This window comes from Scyliorhinus torazame, chromosome 14 (genome assembly GCF_047496885.1).
Source record: "Scyliorhinus torazame isolate Kashiwa2021f chromosome 14, sScyTor2.1, whole genome shotgun sequence".
Classification (NCBI taxonomy): domain Eukaryota; kingdom Metazoa; phylum Chordata; class Chondrichthyes; order Carcharhiniformes; family Scyliorhinidae; genus Scyliorhinus; species Scyliorhinus torazame.
The window spans coordinates 32,088,585-32,106,783 of record NC_092720.1 but is presented as its reverse complement, the minus strand read 5'-3'; the positions used below and the strand labels follow the sequence as shown (position 1 = coordinate 32,106,783).

Below are 18,199 nucleotides of genomic sequence, written 5' to 3'. Positions count from 1 at the left end.
TGCCAAGATTAAGGCGTCATGAACACTGCCTGGGTATCGGGCACAGACATGCATGATGCGCATCTAGGGTCACACACCAGCTGCATGTTCATAGAGTGGAACCCCTTTTGGTTTGTCAAGACCACCCCCTCATGCAGTAGTGCTCATCCGGGGACATACGTCCTGTCTGTCACCCCCTGAACCTGGAACATCCTGGTGATGGTGGCGATCCCTGCTGCCCGGGCAATCCACATTGAACTTGATATATTGTGCCAGCCAGGCATATAGGGCCACCGTGACGGCGTGGATGCGACTGTGCACCGGGAGCAGGTGTCCTTCCCCATACACAATGGTGCCAATGTCACAAGATATGTTAAAACTTACTTTCATCCAGCATGGCAGTTTTACTGCAACCTCGTCAAGTGGTGAGTGAGGCTGGTTCCTTTGAGCGCTTTCATACTTTTCCATTCTGAAATCGGGGCTCTACCAAGCTTCAGTGCCATCGCAAAGTGGGAAACACATCACAACAGTATTTAACCAGACTCTGAAATAAACACACACCTAAAAGTTCTCACACGGCTGTAAAACTTGGAAATAAACATATTTTCAACATTGGCATCGCAACAACCTTGACCTGGGATTGTCTTGTGTGTATGTCAAAGCTTTTATTTTCAGTAGCTGCAAAATAATATAGCGAATGCCTGCGGTTCGAATGCTAATTCCTGCTGTTTCAAGTGACAATTTCTTGTTCCTCGGTAAAGACATCAACGGAAAATAATTTTTAACAATTCATTTGAATAGTTTAACAAGATATAAGCGAGACCCCAGGCCACCCCTCTCCAATACCTTCTAGCAAGGAAATACCAGTTCATAGTATATATTTTAATAAAAGCAAATTACTGCAGAAGCTGGAATCTGAAACAAAAGAGAAAATGCTGGAAAATCTCAGCAGGTCTGGCAGCATCTGTAGGGAGAGAAAAGAGCTGACGTTTCGAGACCGATGACTCTTTGACATTTGTTTTTTCATGCAAATATACATAACATGTTAAACACATACCATATAAAATGTGAATGTGTGGGCGTGTTTGTGAAATGAAATGAAAAGAAAATCGCTTATTGCCACAAGTCGGCTTCAAATGAAATTATTGCGAAAAGCCCCTAGTCGCCATATTCCGGCACCTGTTCGGGGAGGCTGGTACAGGAATTGAACCCGCGCTGCTGGCCTTGTTCTGCTATACAAGCCAGCTGTTTAGCCCATTGTGCTAAACCAGCCCCTTGTGCTAAACCTGGTTTTGCCCACGCGTAACTTAATTATATAGTTACCCATGATTTACATTTTCTTAAGGATTGGGGTCTCCAAGGACAGCAATGGAGAAGCCAGTAACATTGTAATAATTATCAGTGGCACCAGTGCAGGGGAACACGCACCTTTTTCTACTGTCAGAAGGTGTGGCAATCACTTCCAGCATACACAAGCATCTTTCAGAATGAAACACCAGTAAAAGAGACGGCATTGCTAATTCTCTCTTGGCTAAGTTCCATAATATGAGAAAGAAAGTTTACTACTACCTGTAGACAGAGTGGTCTCCACCCAGTAGGATGGGAACACAGGCTGATAACTACCGAATAAAATAAATGCCTGCCTGTTTCACATGTAACACAATTTCTGGCTTCTGACACCTACAAAGGGCAGATTGGCAGGAACAGTCACTGCTCAATTGAATTACGCCCTACAAACTCTCCCAGCTAGTCATTATTCTGCAGTATATATAACCAGAATTCTTTTAACACAGAACTGTGTGACAGCGATTTAATTTCCACTCCCGCGATTGGCTATAACTCACTTATATAGTGCAGTTTTCTTACTGGTGGAAATAAATGAATGAATAAATAAAACCAGGGCACAGACTGCGATGAAGAATCTTCCATCTTTGCGTTGTTAAAATAAAAACTTTTGAACTAAGAGTGAAACTAATTTAAAACCATAATACGGAATATCAATTGATGTAAGATATGTATGCAAGTCATTTCCGAGTACCTTTATCACCGTCATATTAAGAATACCAATGCAATATTAATGAATGATCATAGTCACTTCTTCGGAAACTTATTGCATCTCATTCATCCATATAACACTAACGAAGCATGCCATGGGTGAATCAGAAGCTCAATCAGTAATTCACAGTGGGTGGCCCTCGACTTACACATGATGTACTCATTGGATTATATTTTAAATGTGCTACGTTGGCTTTAACAGAGTTTGGCCATTAGGAGTCAGTGGATTACGAAAAAATAAGCCCTGAATCAAAGCTGCACTGATTATCACACTTGGATGGTGTTACGTTCTGGTACTGGGCCAGTAGGAATGATGCACAGAAGAACGTCTAGTTCTTATATGTTAAAGTGCTTTATTACAAAATAAATGTCTGGTAAAGATAACTTTGAGAAATATATTACAAATTACTAATACTAATAAATTATCTTAGAGCTACTGCAAGTATGGCTATCCACGAACACGACTAACTCCCAACTCGCCGAGGTACAGAGTCACATGGTAGATTTACACTGCCGCCTGCTGGTCGGAGATCATTTACATCATCATATACATTATGCATATCATTACTGATGGAATCAGAAGATTTAAAACCTACTTGACAAGCAATTTAATTCTTGCGTATATTCAATATACTTCGATGGGTTTCACATTTGGGGGGGGGGGGGGGGGGTGGGGGGGGGGGGGGGTTGCGCTCAAGGTGAGCGACACTGTTGCAGACAATGTTAAACTCAAGCATGCCCAGGCCAGGTATATAGCGCATTCAGGAACAGCTCATTGTATTCTGTCCCAACCTCAGCAAAACCTAACTACTACATTTGTATGGCATTTCCTATTTCATGTCTATGTATTTCTTCTGCTCTAACTTTTCCCTTGTTGCCATAGCCCATTTATTGATATAGAATACTTCCATCGTCCGCGGTAACAAATTAATAATTGAAAATTAGCAAGGACTGGCTTGAAAAAGTTTTTATCTTTCTGCTACAAATGAACCAGTCAGGGTCAGTATTTTTGCCTCCCTCACCCAGCAAAAAATAAATCGAAGCAGCCCAAACTCATTTCATGTGGGACTGCTGCCAAGAACAAGCAGAAGCTTTTGTCTGATCGGTCTAAGAAAGGTTCACATGTCATGTCAATGATGCAAATTGTTTATTGGATTCTTTGTTGCTGGTAATATCACACACAGGGTTCAGGTCGGTTTGTCATGTCTGGTTCTGAAAGCAAAGGAGAACATGACTGTGTCTCGTGATGACACGATACCCAGTTGAAATGGAGCCGATTGGCTAACACCCTTGTCAATCACACCAGGAAACTGCACGACTGTAATTGACTAGGATTGATTTTATATGTATATAGCTTGCAAGTGAGTTGGAAGCAGATTCATTCATCATTCTCAAAGAGGAATTAGCTTACTTGAAGAGCAAAACACGTTGCTGGGCTACGGGATAGTGTACAGACAGAATGGACCAAAATGGCCTTCAATTGCACTGTCTTAATTCTATATTATTATTATTATTAATACTCAAATAATTTATTCTCCGCTGGTTGCATTTTTCTGGGCTCATCACTCTGCCATTGGGGGCCGGTTTAGCTCAGTTGGCTGGCCAGCTAGTTTGTGATGCAGAGGGAGGCCAACAGGGTGGGTTGAATTCCCATACCAGCTGAGGTTATTCATTTAGGCCCCACCATCACAACCTTGCCCCTTGCCCGAGGTGTGGTGAACCTCAGGTTAAATCACCACCAGTCAGCTCTCCCCCCTCAGGGGGAAAGCAGCCTATGGTCATCTGGGACTATGGCGACTTGACTTACTTACCTCTCCACCGTCCACAAGGCACAAGTCAGAAGTGCGATGGAATACTCTCCACTTGCCTGGATGAGCAAAGCTCTAACAACACTCAAGAGGCTTGGGGCACCATCCGGGACAAAGCAGGCCGCTTGATTGGCTTTCACTCCACCACCAATGCACAGTAGCAGCCGTGTGAACCGTCTACAAGATGCACTCACCAAGGCTCCTTAGGGAGTTTCCATCCAAAAGGAACTGGCATGGCTAAATATTTCTCACTCCCATCAAAGAGACTCTGCTCATCATCGTTGGAGTGGTTAAGACCTGAGGCCATAGCTCAGGGTTGAAACCATTGAAGGTGTTGGGCATGTTCATATCTAATCTTTCTCCTTTACATGCTGTCTACACTAATCCCACAACCCCTTCTGATTCACAAGCTGCAGATGATGTAAGTATGTACCTAACCTCCTCCTTCACACCCCCCCTCTCCCTTTTTACATGCCTTAAGATACCCAAGAATTGCACCTTGTCATGCAGGGGTAGAAGAGATAGAGGGGCAGGAAAAAAATGAAGAAACATGGGGTGGATTCTCAGAATCGGAGACTATGTCCCACGCAGGCGTGGGAACGGTGGCAGGAAAACCGGCGCAAAATGGCCACCGATTCCGTTTTGCTGGGGGCTAGCAGGACAGCAGTGTAGAGCACCCGGCTCTAGCTGCCGATTCGTCCCAGAGAATTGCTGGATCCATGGCCGTGCATGTGCACAGCGGCGGCCTGCAGTGGCCGCGCCTCATGGCGGACGCAGCCCGCGGACCCGGCTCGTGAAATAGTGCCCCCCCCCCCGCCGCTTGGCCGGCTCACGCGCCCCAGACCGCCCCACCACAGTGCCCCCAGCCCCGAATAATGTCCATCCCCCCCACTGCCTGGAAATCAGCCCCCCGCCCCCCCCGACTGTGGCAGCGTTAGACTGAGTCTGCAGCCGCCGCGCTGAGTTCCCGGCGGGTGAGACCACGTGTCCCATGCCGTCGGGCACTCAACCGGTCGGGGGCGGAGCATCAGGGCGCAGGCCTTAGGCAATGGCCCGAGGCCGTCGATAGGCGAGTATGCCGCTTTGGAGGGGGCGGAGCATAGGGAAAGTGGCTCCGCCCCCGATTTGGTCGGGAAATGTGATTGCCTTGCCGTTCGCCGAACACGATTTTGGCGTCGGTGACCGGAGAATCCAGCCCATAGACCCTCATACTGACATTTGCAGCTACCAGCGTTTGAGAATAATAAAAGCAGAAAATGCTGGAAATACTCAGTGGGTCAGTCAGCAACAATGGAGAAAGAAACAGAGTTAATATTTTAGTTTGATGACGAAAGCACATACTCGGACCCTCCCCCCCAACCCAATCGGAATTTTATAACGGTATAAAAAAAAGAAATGTAGCTCCAACAAAAACAGATCCCATCCCAAACTTTCCCCGTGCTTTCAGATAAGTGCTTAACAGTGCCATAAATCAAGAATTTTTAGCTTGCAATCAGAATGAGACCTTGGTGATATGCCTGCCAATTAAAGGGAGAGACGATAATAAAGGTGCGGCCTTTAGTCTTTTACTGTATTTGTCAGATTTTTCATCTCAGCAATTTTTCACATAACCTTGAGATTAAACTGAAATTACTTTGCCACAAACCTGAAGGTTTGCTTCGGTATTCAAAGGACAAACTGTGCCTGTTGTGTTGCCAATCTTACTGAATGCACACGCAAGTCAGCGAACAAGATTCTTTCATTGGTCTGAAGGGCCCCTTTCAGAAATACCTGGCCTGATGCGTACAGACACGATCAAATCAGGAGGACTCAGGACTTACGCAAGCTGGAAAATGGCCTATTTTAAGGACACAAATTCCAGTTTGGTCAAAGTCCCACCAACAAACCTTAATGAAGTTTGATCCTCAGATGGAATTCCTTTTGCAGTGTACAAAAAAACCCTCATGTACCGATAGATACTGGCACCAATGCACAAACTGACCCTCCGCGGACCAACACAGCAGTTCATTTTCCATCTTGCAGTTTAAAATGGTTGATCTATGAATATTTACTGTTTGATTTGATTTTCGTTTGATTTGATTTATTGTCACATGTACCGAAGTACAGTGAAAAGTATTTTTCTGCGGCCGAGGGAACGTACGCAGTACGTACATAGTAGACAAAGAGAATAATCAACAGAGAACATTGACAAATGGTACACCGTCAAACAGTGATTGGTTACAGTGCGGAACAAGGGGCCAAACAAAGCAAATACATGAGCAAGAGCTCATTGTGTTCTTACAGGGAATAGTGTTCTTACAGGGAACAGATCAGTCCAATGGGGAGTCGTTGAGGAGTCTTGTAGCTGTGGGGAAGAAGCTGTTCCTATGTCTGGATGTGCAGGTCTTCAGACTTCTGTACCTGCTGCCTGATGGAAGGGTCTGGAAGAAGGCAATGCCTGGGTGGGGGTCTCTGATAATGCTGTCTGCCTTCCTGAGGCAGCGAGAGGTGTATACAGAATTAATGTGGGGATGGCAAGCTTGTGTGATGTGCTGGGCTGAGTTCACCACACTCTGCAGTTTCTTGCGATCTTGGGCTGAGCAGTTGCCATACCAAGCTGTGATGCAGCTGGATAGGATGCTCTCTATGGCACATCTGTAGAAGTTTGTGAGAATCTTTAAGGGCAGCACGGTAGCATTGTGGATAGCACAATTGCTTCACAGCTCCAGGGTCCCAGGTTCGATTCCGGCTTGGGTCACTGTCTGTGCGGAGTCTGCACATCCTCCCCGTGTGTGCGTGGGTTTCCTCCGGGTGCTCCAGTTTCCTCCCACAGTTCAAAGACGTGCAGGTTAGGTGGATTGGCCATGATAAATTGCCCTTAGTGTCCAAAATTGCCCTTAGTGTTGGGTGGGGTTACTGGGTTATGGGGATAGGGTGGAGGTGTTGACCTTGGGTAGGGTGCTCTTTCTAAGAGCTGGTGCAGACTCGATGGGCCGAATGGCCTCCTTCTGCACTGTAAATTCTATGATAATCTATGAATCGATGCAGACATGCCAAATTTCTATTACTGTGCAGATTTGATTAAAGTAATTGTTGAAGGGGTAGTTCTGTGCTCATCGAAAGGAAATGTGCGGAATTATCACATTCGTCAGGATAACAAAATGGGTGGAATCAAATTGGCCATGCTTTAAACAACTTTCCCTTGACTTTTAATATCAAACGCTTGCAGGTACTTATAACATGAGTCAGAGATGCAAAGTATAGTAACATTTAACCATTTTAACCATAATAATTTAACATCCTAGTTGTGTTCTTTAAAAGTTTGACTTTAAGCAAAACTAATTTTGCCATAAGAATTAATTTACTAACTGGAGTTAGATTCCACCCTGATCCCCGATCCTCAGCGATTTCCCTCCCCCCGCCCCCCCTCAGTGATTTCCTCCCTGATCCCCAGCAGGAGTCTCCCCAGTCTGTGTTACGAGGATATGGAAACGGCGAATAGATAGTGCTTTTACTTGCAGCAAGGCAGAGAGCAAGCCAGTGAGTGCCGCAGAACGAGGGATGCTAGCAAGCAGAAAGGAATCAAGCTGGGAAGCAAGGTAAGCAAGCAGGGTGGGAGCTGGACTGATCTGGAAATCTCCCAAAGGCAGCTCCTGAAGTTGCAGACAAACCTGCCAACAGCATTGTTCCATTGCTAAGCTGATGGCAATGATGACGCCCAATGCCGTAATGTAAAAATGGAAATTGCGACGTAAATCAGCGAAGCAGCCAGAAATAATAAATGGCTGTAAAATAAAATAATGTTAAGTGGAGTGAATTAAAGCAAGTACTTGCTGTACATGAATAAACTACCGGATCTTCAAAGAGAACTTCTATTCTCTGCTAGTATGACATTTCTATTTTTATTCCATTTATCCTGGTGCTCAATAGTTATCAATTGGGGGCTGTTTAGTACAGGGCTAAATTGCTGGCTTTGAAAGCAGACCAAGACAGGCCAGCAGCACGGTTCGATTCCCGTAACACCCTCCCCAAACAGGCGCCGGAATGTGGCGACTAGGGACTTTTCACAGTAACTTCATTTGAAGCCTACTTGTGACAATAAGCTATTTTCATTTTTCAATTACATCAAATTATGGGTTGATTTCTGCTTTGGATTAATTCTCAACATCTTCTGAGCATGTCCGTCTTTCAGACGAAGGATACAAAAAAGATCCCATGGCACAATTTCGTAGAACCCGGGAGTTAGCCCTGGTATCCTGGCCCTGAATCAACATCACAAAACAGACCTTGCTGTTTATGGGAGCTTGCTATGTGCAAACTGGTTGCCATGTTTCCTCCATTACAACAATGATTACACATCATAAGTACCTACTTGGTTGTAAATCACTCTGAGATACCTGCCGATAATGAAAGGTGTTACACAAAACTGACTTCAAACTTTTTCTTGCAGTCTGGTTCACAAAACCATAATCAGGACTGGACTGAAACCACATCGCAGAAATCAAAGAACAGTTTGCAAATCCACCAAATTTCCAATGCAACCTCTATTTAAATTAATAATCAGCCCGATTAAAGCTCCAATGCTAGGTTTCAGTCCAAGGCTTCTGAATTAAACATATGATACTGATAACAGTGAAGTCGTCAATCTATTCTCGGCTGGTCACAAATGTTTTGTAGTATACACAGCTTTCAGTATATTTGGCAAAAACAGGTGCACAACCATATTCTACTTGAAGACTATTAATTCATCAATCAACACAGATCTAATTTTTCAACACATTTTTATTTAAAATTAAAAACACTTGGCAGAATAAGTTAATTTTGCCCTCTAAAGGCAGATGTCTATATTGTTGCTCCACTGAGCAGATTTGTTCTGAATATTTAACACTGTTTAACATCTGACAGAATATTAACTGCCCAGAGTTTTAATTCTTCAAATGGCACAACTTGATTTGTGTGTACAGGTTTAAAAAAAAAAAAAAAGACTTAAGAAAAACTTTTACAATGTCTGTCGCATGGGGACCATCCTTTAAAACAACCTCCTGGTTTGGTGATATTGAACCTGCTGTGCAAATTATTTTCTTTCAAAAGGAACAACGTGGGTTGTCAAACGAGACGCTCAATTAAAGATACTAAAATGAGATTGGGAAGCACTGTGTAAGTCGCTCGTCTCTTCTGTCTGTACACTCAGCGGTCTTCCCTACTTAAGGTGTCCTATGCGGGTTGATATTTGATTTAAGTCAGCATGTTCCTCTGATCATGGTGGTGTGAAGCCCATCTGTTGCTGCTGAATTGCATGCAGTTGATCTGTTTTACATGTCAACATTGTGAGCATCCTCACAATCTAGTTGTCATTTCCCAGCATAGTTGCTTGTTAACAGACAATATAAACAAGTATGTTAAATGGTATAAAATACTTCCATCCAGTCTGCAGACAGACTAACTGCGTAGTTTTCAGATCTGTCCTGTGTTTGCGTAATGCAAGACTAATACAGCACAAGGTCATTGGGCTTCAGGTACCCTTCAACAAGTGACTATTCAACAGCAAGGGGTGGTTTCTTAACCAACATGATGGAACACTCCTGCCAAGTATGCCTTCGCACTGATACTTGTCTTTAATGAAAATAATAATCAAATTTAACAGAAGGTTTTTAAAAAACTAATTTCTAGATCATCACAAGGAAATTCAAGCATCGGTTTCAAAAATATTGGTAGAAACTCATCTCCAATGACAACACAAAGCAGACAATAATCGGATCAGCCGCTTGTCACACACAGAGCGCCCGATATTCAGCTCCAAAGTACAATGGAATTTAATATCAGACAGAGTGCATAAGGAGTGGCTGACTGGATATCGGCCACCTTACGTTTTCGTCAAGAGAAAAATTCCTACCCCATTACATCTTGAATGGGAGGTCGGCCGTTTCAAAAGACAGGCCTCTGGTCATACTTTGCGTGTTCAGCAGGGTGCAAGGACATTAGAATTTTAAGGATCAACGAAAGACACTGCAATGTATCGTGTTCCATTGGTAGTCGGAAGCCCTTCGTGAAGATGAGTTAGTCTTCCTGGATGCATGAAACTCCATCCTTTCCTGGGCGACTCGACAGCACAGTTATATCGATGGAATTTGCAGCCTCCACCCTGAAATGAGACGAAGATTATTTTTCTAGATTTTTGAGCAGCTAATATTAAGTTTACAGCTGAGTATTGAAAGAAAGGCTACCACAGGTACCTGTGTTATATGCTCAGAAAAACACTATGTTTCTGTCTTTCTCAGTAGCTGTCTCCCATCTCTAGCAAATGTGACCATTTGAATGGTGGACGTAAAGCATGAAATCTATCTTTATATCTCCTGGTCTTAGAAAAACATATTTAATGCTAAGATAAACTTTTTATCAGGATCAACTTTATCCCAATACAAGAATAGATAAATCTTACTGGAATATGAATTGTGTTACACCTAGAAGGGTGGCACAGTGGCTAGCACTGCTGCCTCATAGTACCAGGTTCAATTCCTGCATTGGATGATTGTGTGGAGTCTGCACAATTTCCCCGTGTCTGCGTCGGTTTCCTCCTGTAGTTCAAAGATGTGCAGACTAGGTGGATTAGCCATGCTAAATTGCCCCTTGGTGTCCAAAGGTTAGTTGGGGTTACGTGGATGAAGCTGGGGAATGGGGCTGGGTAGGGTGCTCTTTCAGAGGGTCGGTGCAGACTCGATGGGCCAAATGGCCTCCTTCTGCACTGTAGAAATTCTATGATTCTACAAAGTAAGTTGTATTTGTGGCCGTTAGGAATAAGGTACAGCTTTAAGTTTAAGTTGAATTTATATTGTTTATTTGTTGGTTAAAAAGATGAAACCTGGCTCTAGTTTCATGTCAGAGTGGAGACAGCTGTTCTGTAGGGGTTAGTGCAGCCAACACTTTTCCATGAGTTTTTGAAGTAGTTTAGTAAAATTAAAAAAAAAATAGACAAAATCCGCTGTTGCCTAGCAACAGGGGTCAAGAAAGAGGGACCCACAGAGATAGGACAGCAGCTTTTAGTTCAATGGGCGATTAATTTCTAAGATGAAGGGAGCAGTTTAAATTTCTCTTGCGCTGGGAATCTTAGATGGGTTTCTCTGGAATTAAAGTAACAGTGAATGTCGATGAGTTCTGGATCTCAATGGCATTAACAAGTTGTCAGTAGTCTAGTGGAAAAGGGAACTGCAGTGAGCAGGTCCTAACAAAAGGTCCCAAGAAGTCCTTTAAGTCATGTCAAGGAAAGGAACAGGAATCTGGAAAAGGTCCTGTTAAATGAAGTCACGAGTGAGCAACAGAGGACTGTGCCAAGTTTAAAGGGAGCAAACTGCTGGAAGCAGACTTGAAGCAACGTGGGCTTGCGAGAAGCCAAGTGATCTGAGACGCCAGCCAAATGTGGGTGACTCCTTACTCTGGGCCGACAAAGAAGTGGGGTCCTGTTTTACGGCTGAATACCTGACAGTGTCGGTGGAAGGCACAGCTTGAATGCATTTGGTAACTGGATTCCTGGGAGAGAGGAACATCAAGAGGACAGCTTGACACCCTGGTTGAAGATGTCCCAGTGAAAGCATAGTTTGGGAAAATTCCAAAGTGAATACTCAGAGTATGGAGATTGGAAACCCTCATGTGAAAGACATGTATTGACTCACAATGTGACAAGCGTCTGGGGAGGGTTGATAAGAGACCCATAGCATCGGTTTGGGATGGATTCTGTCACTTAAAACTTCAGACTATGGGTGCCTTGACCACATTCCGCTTATTGGTTTACACGGACTGTGTATTTACTGAGAGCATTAGAGTACAAGATAGATTTTGTATCATTTGCTATCCTTACTAATCTGTATTTATCTGTAAAAGTACAGTTGAAGAGGAGTAATATAATAATTTATCTTTTCTTGTTTAATAAATGTATAATTCTTTTGTTAAAATTTGATCAGCGATCCCTGCGACTGTTTAGCAAACATTTTCCATGTTTCTAAACAAAAAAGGTTAGGATCTCACCGTGGGATCTGACCTGTCCCGTAGTAACATCGGCTGGGACTGTAATCATTGCAAGTTAGCTATTGTTGGCAGCAGTGTGAGTCAATTGGAATACGGTCTAAAGGCTTTAATGGTTGGCTTCATTTTATACAATTAGTAGATAATGCCAACTATCTCAGAGCTCAATATTCTACAGGAGTGACGAATAAAGTCTGTAATATTGAAGATATATGGATAATGTTGATAATCAGGAAATTTAACTGCTGTCACTAGTGATCTTTAAGAGCATTGTGTATGGGGGAAAAGAGGCTCTTTTACCATCTGTTTCCAAATGCAGCAGGCTGTTAAATAATGCAGTAATTAACAATTTAGCTATTTATTGCTAATTTCCATTATTGGACAATGTCTGCTCCACAAGATCTTTACTTCTGCTACTTCAGTGTCATTTTACACTGTCAAGTGGATGCCAGACATAATGGGGGCAATTTTAACCTGACATTTCCTTTAGAAAAGGAAAGTACAATCGGATGAGATGCAAAGTGTTTGCTTCATCCAAACCAATCAGTTATTCACCAGGCAGATTAGGTTAAGAATTACACAATTCCAAACACGTTGAAACATTGCAATTTTTAATATTCTGAAAAGGGTGTAATAATCAGGGTGGTTCAGCATTTGTTCTTCCTAGGAAGCACTTCTGACTGTAAGCAAATTCACTATGGAAACAGAAAAAGCACATGCTCCTTCTAGGGAGCAGTTCAGAGTCAAAATAAATCCATAATAGAAACAATGCGGTCAAACTGGACACCAACTCAAAAGAGGGCACTTCAGAGTAATGGACCATGAAGTGCTATAAAAACAAAGCTAATCCCCCTTTGAAATAGCCTTCAGCTGCCAATCAAGAAGCTTGTAAAAGTCAATTGGGAGTGGAGTTCAATGTATGCAACTAAGTACAAATGGATAAAAGAAGGCTTACTGCACCATTGAAATCACAGAGCCCATTGAAACTTCACGAGGAGTGAAATGGTATATAAAAAAACAAATGCAAAGGGATAAAAGGCATACTGCAACAGTGAAACCACGGAGCCCACAAACTTCAAGCGGAGTGAAATGCTTCTCCAAGAAACAAGTTGCAGAATGACTCTGCCCTAAGACAGGCTGCAGCTGTGCTTTTCCCTGTTATGGGGGGGGGGGGGCGTTAAACATGAAAGAAAACAGACCTCGAGGCTTCACAGACTCAAAGCGAGCTCCATCCAGGGCGGCGGGGGGGGGGGGGGGGGGGGAAGAGACCCGCTGTCCTGCCCCCCTCCAGCCCAGCTCGAGCCTCCCACACCCAGCTCCCTTGAAGACCCCAACAGCATCTGGCCAGCGGCTGCTGTGCCCTTGTGCTCCCTGTAGGTAAGCGGAGAGGGGTATGCTCACATCCTTGCTTCCCCTCAGAGTCCATGGTGCATGGTCCATGCTTTCAAGGACCGGTAGTGATTTGTGCCGGGTGACTTTAATGGAAGTGAACTGTGATCAGTTTCTCGCCCTTTTCACGTCAGCTGGAGCGGGCCGGGAGCATCTGGAAATGGTTTTGCGCCCAGTGCATATTCCGATTCGGGGCTCTCCCGAATTCTCCAGGCACCGTGATTTACGCCGGGCGCAACGCAGCCGGAGATCTGCCCCCGCGATATCAAATTCACATTGCATTAGAGGGGAAGGTTAACCTCTTGGCTCTGCTATTGTATAACTAGGCATTAGGCTGTTACAGACATATGCCTGAATGTACGATGCTCATGATAGTAATTATTGTACCTGAACGAATATATACGGTAGACCTGAAACTTGTAATGATATTAAGCAATATCACAGAAAGCAGAATTGTACAACTTTTCCAAGAAGATCAGGCAGTGTCAGGACCATCTGAAAATGGCAGGTCTAATATAGGAATGAGGATTGTTAAAATGAAGCTAAAACCCATCTTAAATGGAAATGTGAAATGAGGCAGGCCCAATTGACTGCAACCAGATTTTACAATAATGAAAAATATATTAGTGGGTTCAGCTCATTGAATTTAATATGAGGGGTCTTGGAGAGTGTGGGGAGAAATAAAACCAAATAACCATGCAGCAACAAAACCTACAATGAAATTTGACTAAATAAAAATATTTGGGTTATTTGTGGACACCATCATAATAAACATGACATAATAAATATGATTACGTTTTGACTTATATCCAGGCCTTCTACATTCCTGTCTACCTATGGCATTGTGCAAACTCGAGATTATTTGCCTGGATGGGTTGAATTGCAAAGTACTTTTGCTACCTCTCTCTTTTTAAACTATTCCTTCTTCAGTCAGCGAACCAAGGACAAAATGCTCATCCCGGCAATCACAATCAGGAATTGACAGCTCAGTTTTAGCCACAAAATCTTCATCTTCAAGCACACCTGTTACAAATCCCAACCGTAGCCCAGAGTCCATCACACACACATGGCGAAAAGCCTTGCAAGTGCCTTCAGGTTATTGTTGGTACAGTAGGATGATCCCTTTTTTAGGAACTTTTGGGTTTGGAATTAAACTTCAGGAGAATGGCACTTACCTGTCAACTTTCAGCTTTTGCATTCTTCATTGGGAGAGCGAGGACTTTTCAAAAGGTTAATGCCAGACTTAAATAACACGATTAGAAAATAGAGGCTGGACTGTGTAAGCACATTCAGCTCCAATCTTAAAATAGAGACTCGAAAAGTAATGCTTGAAGTTCCTTTTGAATTGTTACACAATGCAGAGAGACTAAGGCATGTGACAATAGGCTGTAATGTGTAATGTAGATGTGTAATGCAATGATACCCTCTGAGTTATCACTTGGAAGCTATGATGTGATCTGTATATATATTGTTTTAAATTTAGAGTACACAATTAAGGGGCAATTTAGCGTGGCCAATCCACCTAGCTTGCACATTTTTGGGTTCTGGGGCGAAACCCACGCAAACACGGGGAGAAGGTTGTCATGAGAATGTCGCTTTAAGAAATGTTTGGCTGTTCATGTTACTGCAATGATGTCAGAGTGTGGGTGGAGCTGAGCTCTGGCTCTGCTTTTTAGTTTCACTTTGAGAAAAGCTTGGGTGTGTCTGTGTCTTTTTGGTTTCGTTTTCAGTGTTGGAGCTGAAGCCAGACAAAGCAGGTGTACTGCTGTTCTCTCTGCCATGAAAAGACTATCTCTTGATCATTTGGTGAATTCAGAATTATAAATGTTCTCAGTAGTGAATGTAAACCTGATGTGCTTTTGTTTAAAGATTTTTTAAAAATCTTCTGGATGTTAAAAGGACAGCTTAAGGATGCCGTAGTCTTGTATTCTTTGGCGGTTACATTTGAATTGATGGTTGCTAAGATGTTCTCTGTATGTTTTAAAAAGGTTAACTTGAGTTCATAGAATAAACATTGTTTTGTTTTGAAAAATACTTTTCCATTTCTGCTGTGCCACACCTGTAGAGTGGGCCGTGTGCTCCCCATACCGTAATCTATTAGGTGAACTCCATGATACACTTTGGGGTTCTCTAAACCCTGGCCCATAACAAATTGGGGGCTCGAGGGGGATAAAAGTCCATCTATTGGATTGGCTTAGTGGACTTAAAGACAGTGAGGGGTGAGCATATTGTGCTTGCTTTTCAGGTGTGGCATTCTAGCTTAAGTGGGGAATGTGTTGTGGACAATGGCTCTTTCAGAGTCTCAGAAGTTTTTGGGGGTGGAGATGGTCACACGCAGTACCTTACGGACAGAGACTAAAAGCAGACTGTTGGATTTGGCAAAAGCATTGCAGTTAACATTACCTGACAAAATGCGAAAAGATGAGGTAATTATGGCGGTGGCTAAGCATTTAAAGTTGCCTGAGGTACAGTTTGACTCATTGGAAATGGCAAACATTCAGTTACAACTTAAACAAATGGAACATGAGAAAGAATTAAAGCAGCTGGAATACGAAAGAGATAGAGAGGAAAAAGAAAGAGAAAGGGGGATACAGATCAGGGAAAAAGATAAAGAGAGAGAGTTTGAACTTCAGAAAATGGCCATGAAACATGACAGTCAGTTAAAATTGGCAGACATAAAGGGAAACGTACAGTTGGATGTTAGTGATGAGGATAGTGAGAAAGAGCGTCATAGTCGAAGGCTTGGTGGGGATCTATTTAAATATGTCCAAGCATTGCCAAGGTTTGACGAGAAGGAGGTAGAAGCATTTCTTATTTCATTTGAAAAGGTGGCTAAACACATGAAATGGCCACAGGACATGTGGGTATTACGGATTCAAACAAAGAGGTAGGTAGGGCTAGTGAAGTGTTTGCATCACTACTGGAGGAGGTATCTGGGACGTATGAGGAGGTGAAAAAATCCATCTTAGATGCATATGAACTAATGCCTGAAGTCTACAGACAAAGGTTTAGAAATTTAAGGAAAGAACCTGGTCAAACATACATGGAGTTTGAAACGATCAAACGGAGTAATTTTGAGAGGTGGATAAGGGCTTTGAAAATAGACCAAACGTATGAAGCTCTCAGAGAAATTATATTTTTGGAGGAGTTTAAAAATTCAATTCCTGATGTAGTGAGGACTCATGTGGAAGAACAGAGGGTTAAAACTGCGAGATTAGCAGAAGAAATGGCAGCTTATTATGAATTAGTTCATAAATCAAAGCTTGGTTTCCGACATCAGTTTCAGCCTGTGAGGGATAGAAACTGGGGACATGAGAAATACTTAAGTGGTAAAGGTAAAGCAGATCTGATGGGAGACAAGAAGGAAAGTGTACCTCAGATTAAAAAATAAATCCAGGAGGGTGGAAAAGAAATGAAAAGTTTCAAATGTTTTCACTGTAATAAACTAGGCCATGTAAAGTCACAGTGTTGGTGGTTGAAGAAAAGCACTGGGAAGGCTCAGGTGGTAAAACAGGATAAGACAGTGGGGTTTGTTAAAGTGGGAAAGGAAAGCCCAAGTGACGAGAAGGAGGTGCAAAAGATTGTACAGCCTGATCAAGAGGTGATTGATAAGAAGGTGCCAGATCTCTTTAAATAATTTACTTGTGTGGGTAAAGTTTACTCATGTGTATCAGGAGGAGCAGGTAAAGAAGTCACAATTCTAAGAGATACGGGAGCTAGTCAATCTTTAATGGCAAGAAATGAGGAGATATGTAGTTTGGGAAGAATGTTGCCAGAAAAGGTAGTAATATATGGAATTCAGGGTGAGGAGTAGTGTTCCATTAGAAAAGGCAAGGTTGGAAAGTCCAGTGATGAGTGGTGAAGTGGTAGTAGGAGTAATAGAGAAACTATCTTGTCCAGGAATACAGTTTATCTTGGGTAATGATATAGCTGGATCGCAGGTGAGTGTGATGCCTACTGTGGTTGATAAACCAGTGGAAAATCAGACAACTGAAGTGTTGAAGGATGAATATCCTGGGATTTTTCCGGATTGTGTAGTAACAAGGTTGCAAAGTCACAGGTTAAGACAAGAGGAGAAATCAAAGAGTGACGATGAAGTTGACGTGCAATTATCAGAAATGATTTTTGATCAGATGGTTGGAAAAGAACAAGAACAGGTGGAGGATGAGGCGGATATTTTTAGTTCAGGAAAATTGGCGGAGTTACAACAGAAAGATGTAGAAATAAAACGGATGTATCAGAAAGCATACATGGAAGAGGAATCTGAGTGTATACCAGAGTGTTATTACCGTGAAAGTAATTTCTTGATGAGAAAATGGAGACTTTTACATATGCAGGCGGAGGAAAAGTGGGCAGAAGTTCATCAAGTAGTATTGCCGGTAGGGTATAGAAAGGAGGTGTTGCGAGTTTCACATGAGGTACCAATGGGAGGTCATTTGGGAATAAGGAAAACTCAAGCTAAAATCCAGAAACATTTGTATTGGCCTGGACTACATAAAGATGTTGTTAAATTTTGTCGATCATGTCACACATGTCAAGTGATAGGGAAACCTCAAGCAGTGATAAAACCAGTGCCCTTAATACCCATTCCAGCATTTGAACGAGAACAAAATAGACTATATTATACTTGATGGGGGTGGTGTTTTTTGAAACGAGAAAGTATATTTACTGTGTGCATTTCTTAAAGGTTAGTGAAAAGGTAAAAAATGAAACCATCTTGAAATTGATGGGTTTTTTTTTCTTGGGGGGAGGGGTCATTAAAAGGATAGTTTAAGGATTACTTAAGCTGTATTCTTTGGGCGTTATATTTGAGTTGATGGTTGCTATGATGTTCACTGTATGTTTTTAAAAGGTTAACTTGAGTTCATAGAATAAACATTGTTTTGCCTTAAAAAAATGCTTTTCCATTTCTGCTGTATCACACCTGTAGAGTGGGCCGTGTGCTCCCCATACCACAATCTATTAAAAGTTGT

General features: G+C 42.6%; 1 protein-coding gene across 3 annotated transcripts in view; it reads right to left on the bottom strand.

Moving 5' to 3' along the window:
* Nucleotides 1–8,585: 8,585 nt before the first annotated feature.
* plod2 (procollagen-lysine, 2-oxoglutarate 5-dioxygenase 2) overlaps nt 8,586–18,199 on the bottom strand; it is a 278,992-nt gene continuing 269,378 nt past the window's right edge. For all 3 annotated transcript variants that reach the window (XM_072473887.1, XM_072473885.1, XM_072473886.1), the window contains one exon: nt 8,586–9,963. In XM_072473887.1, coding sequence (XP_072329988.1) covers nt 9,808–9,963 — 156 coding nt within the window. In that variant the 3' untranslated portion in view covers nt 8,586–9,807. The remainder of the gene's footprint in view (nt 9,964–18,199) is intronic.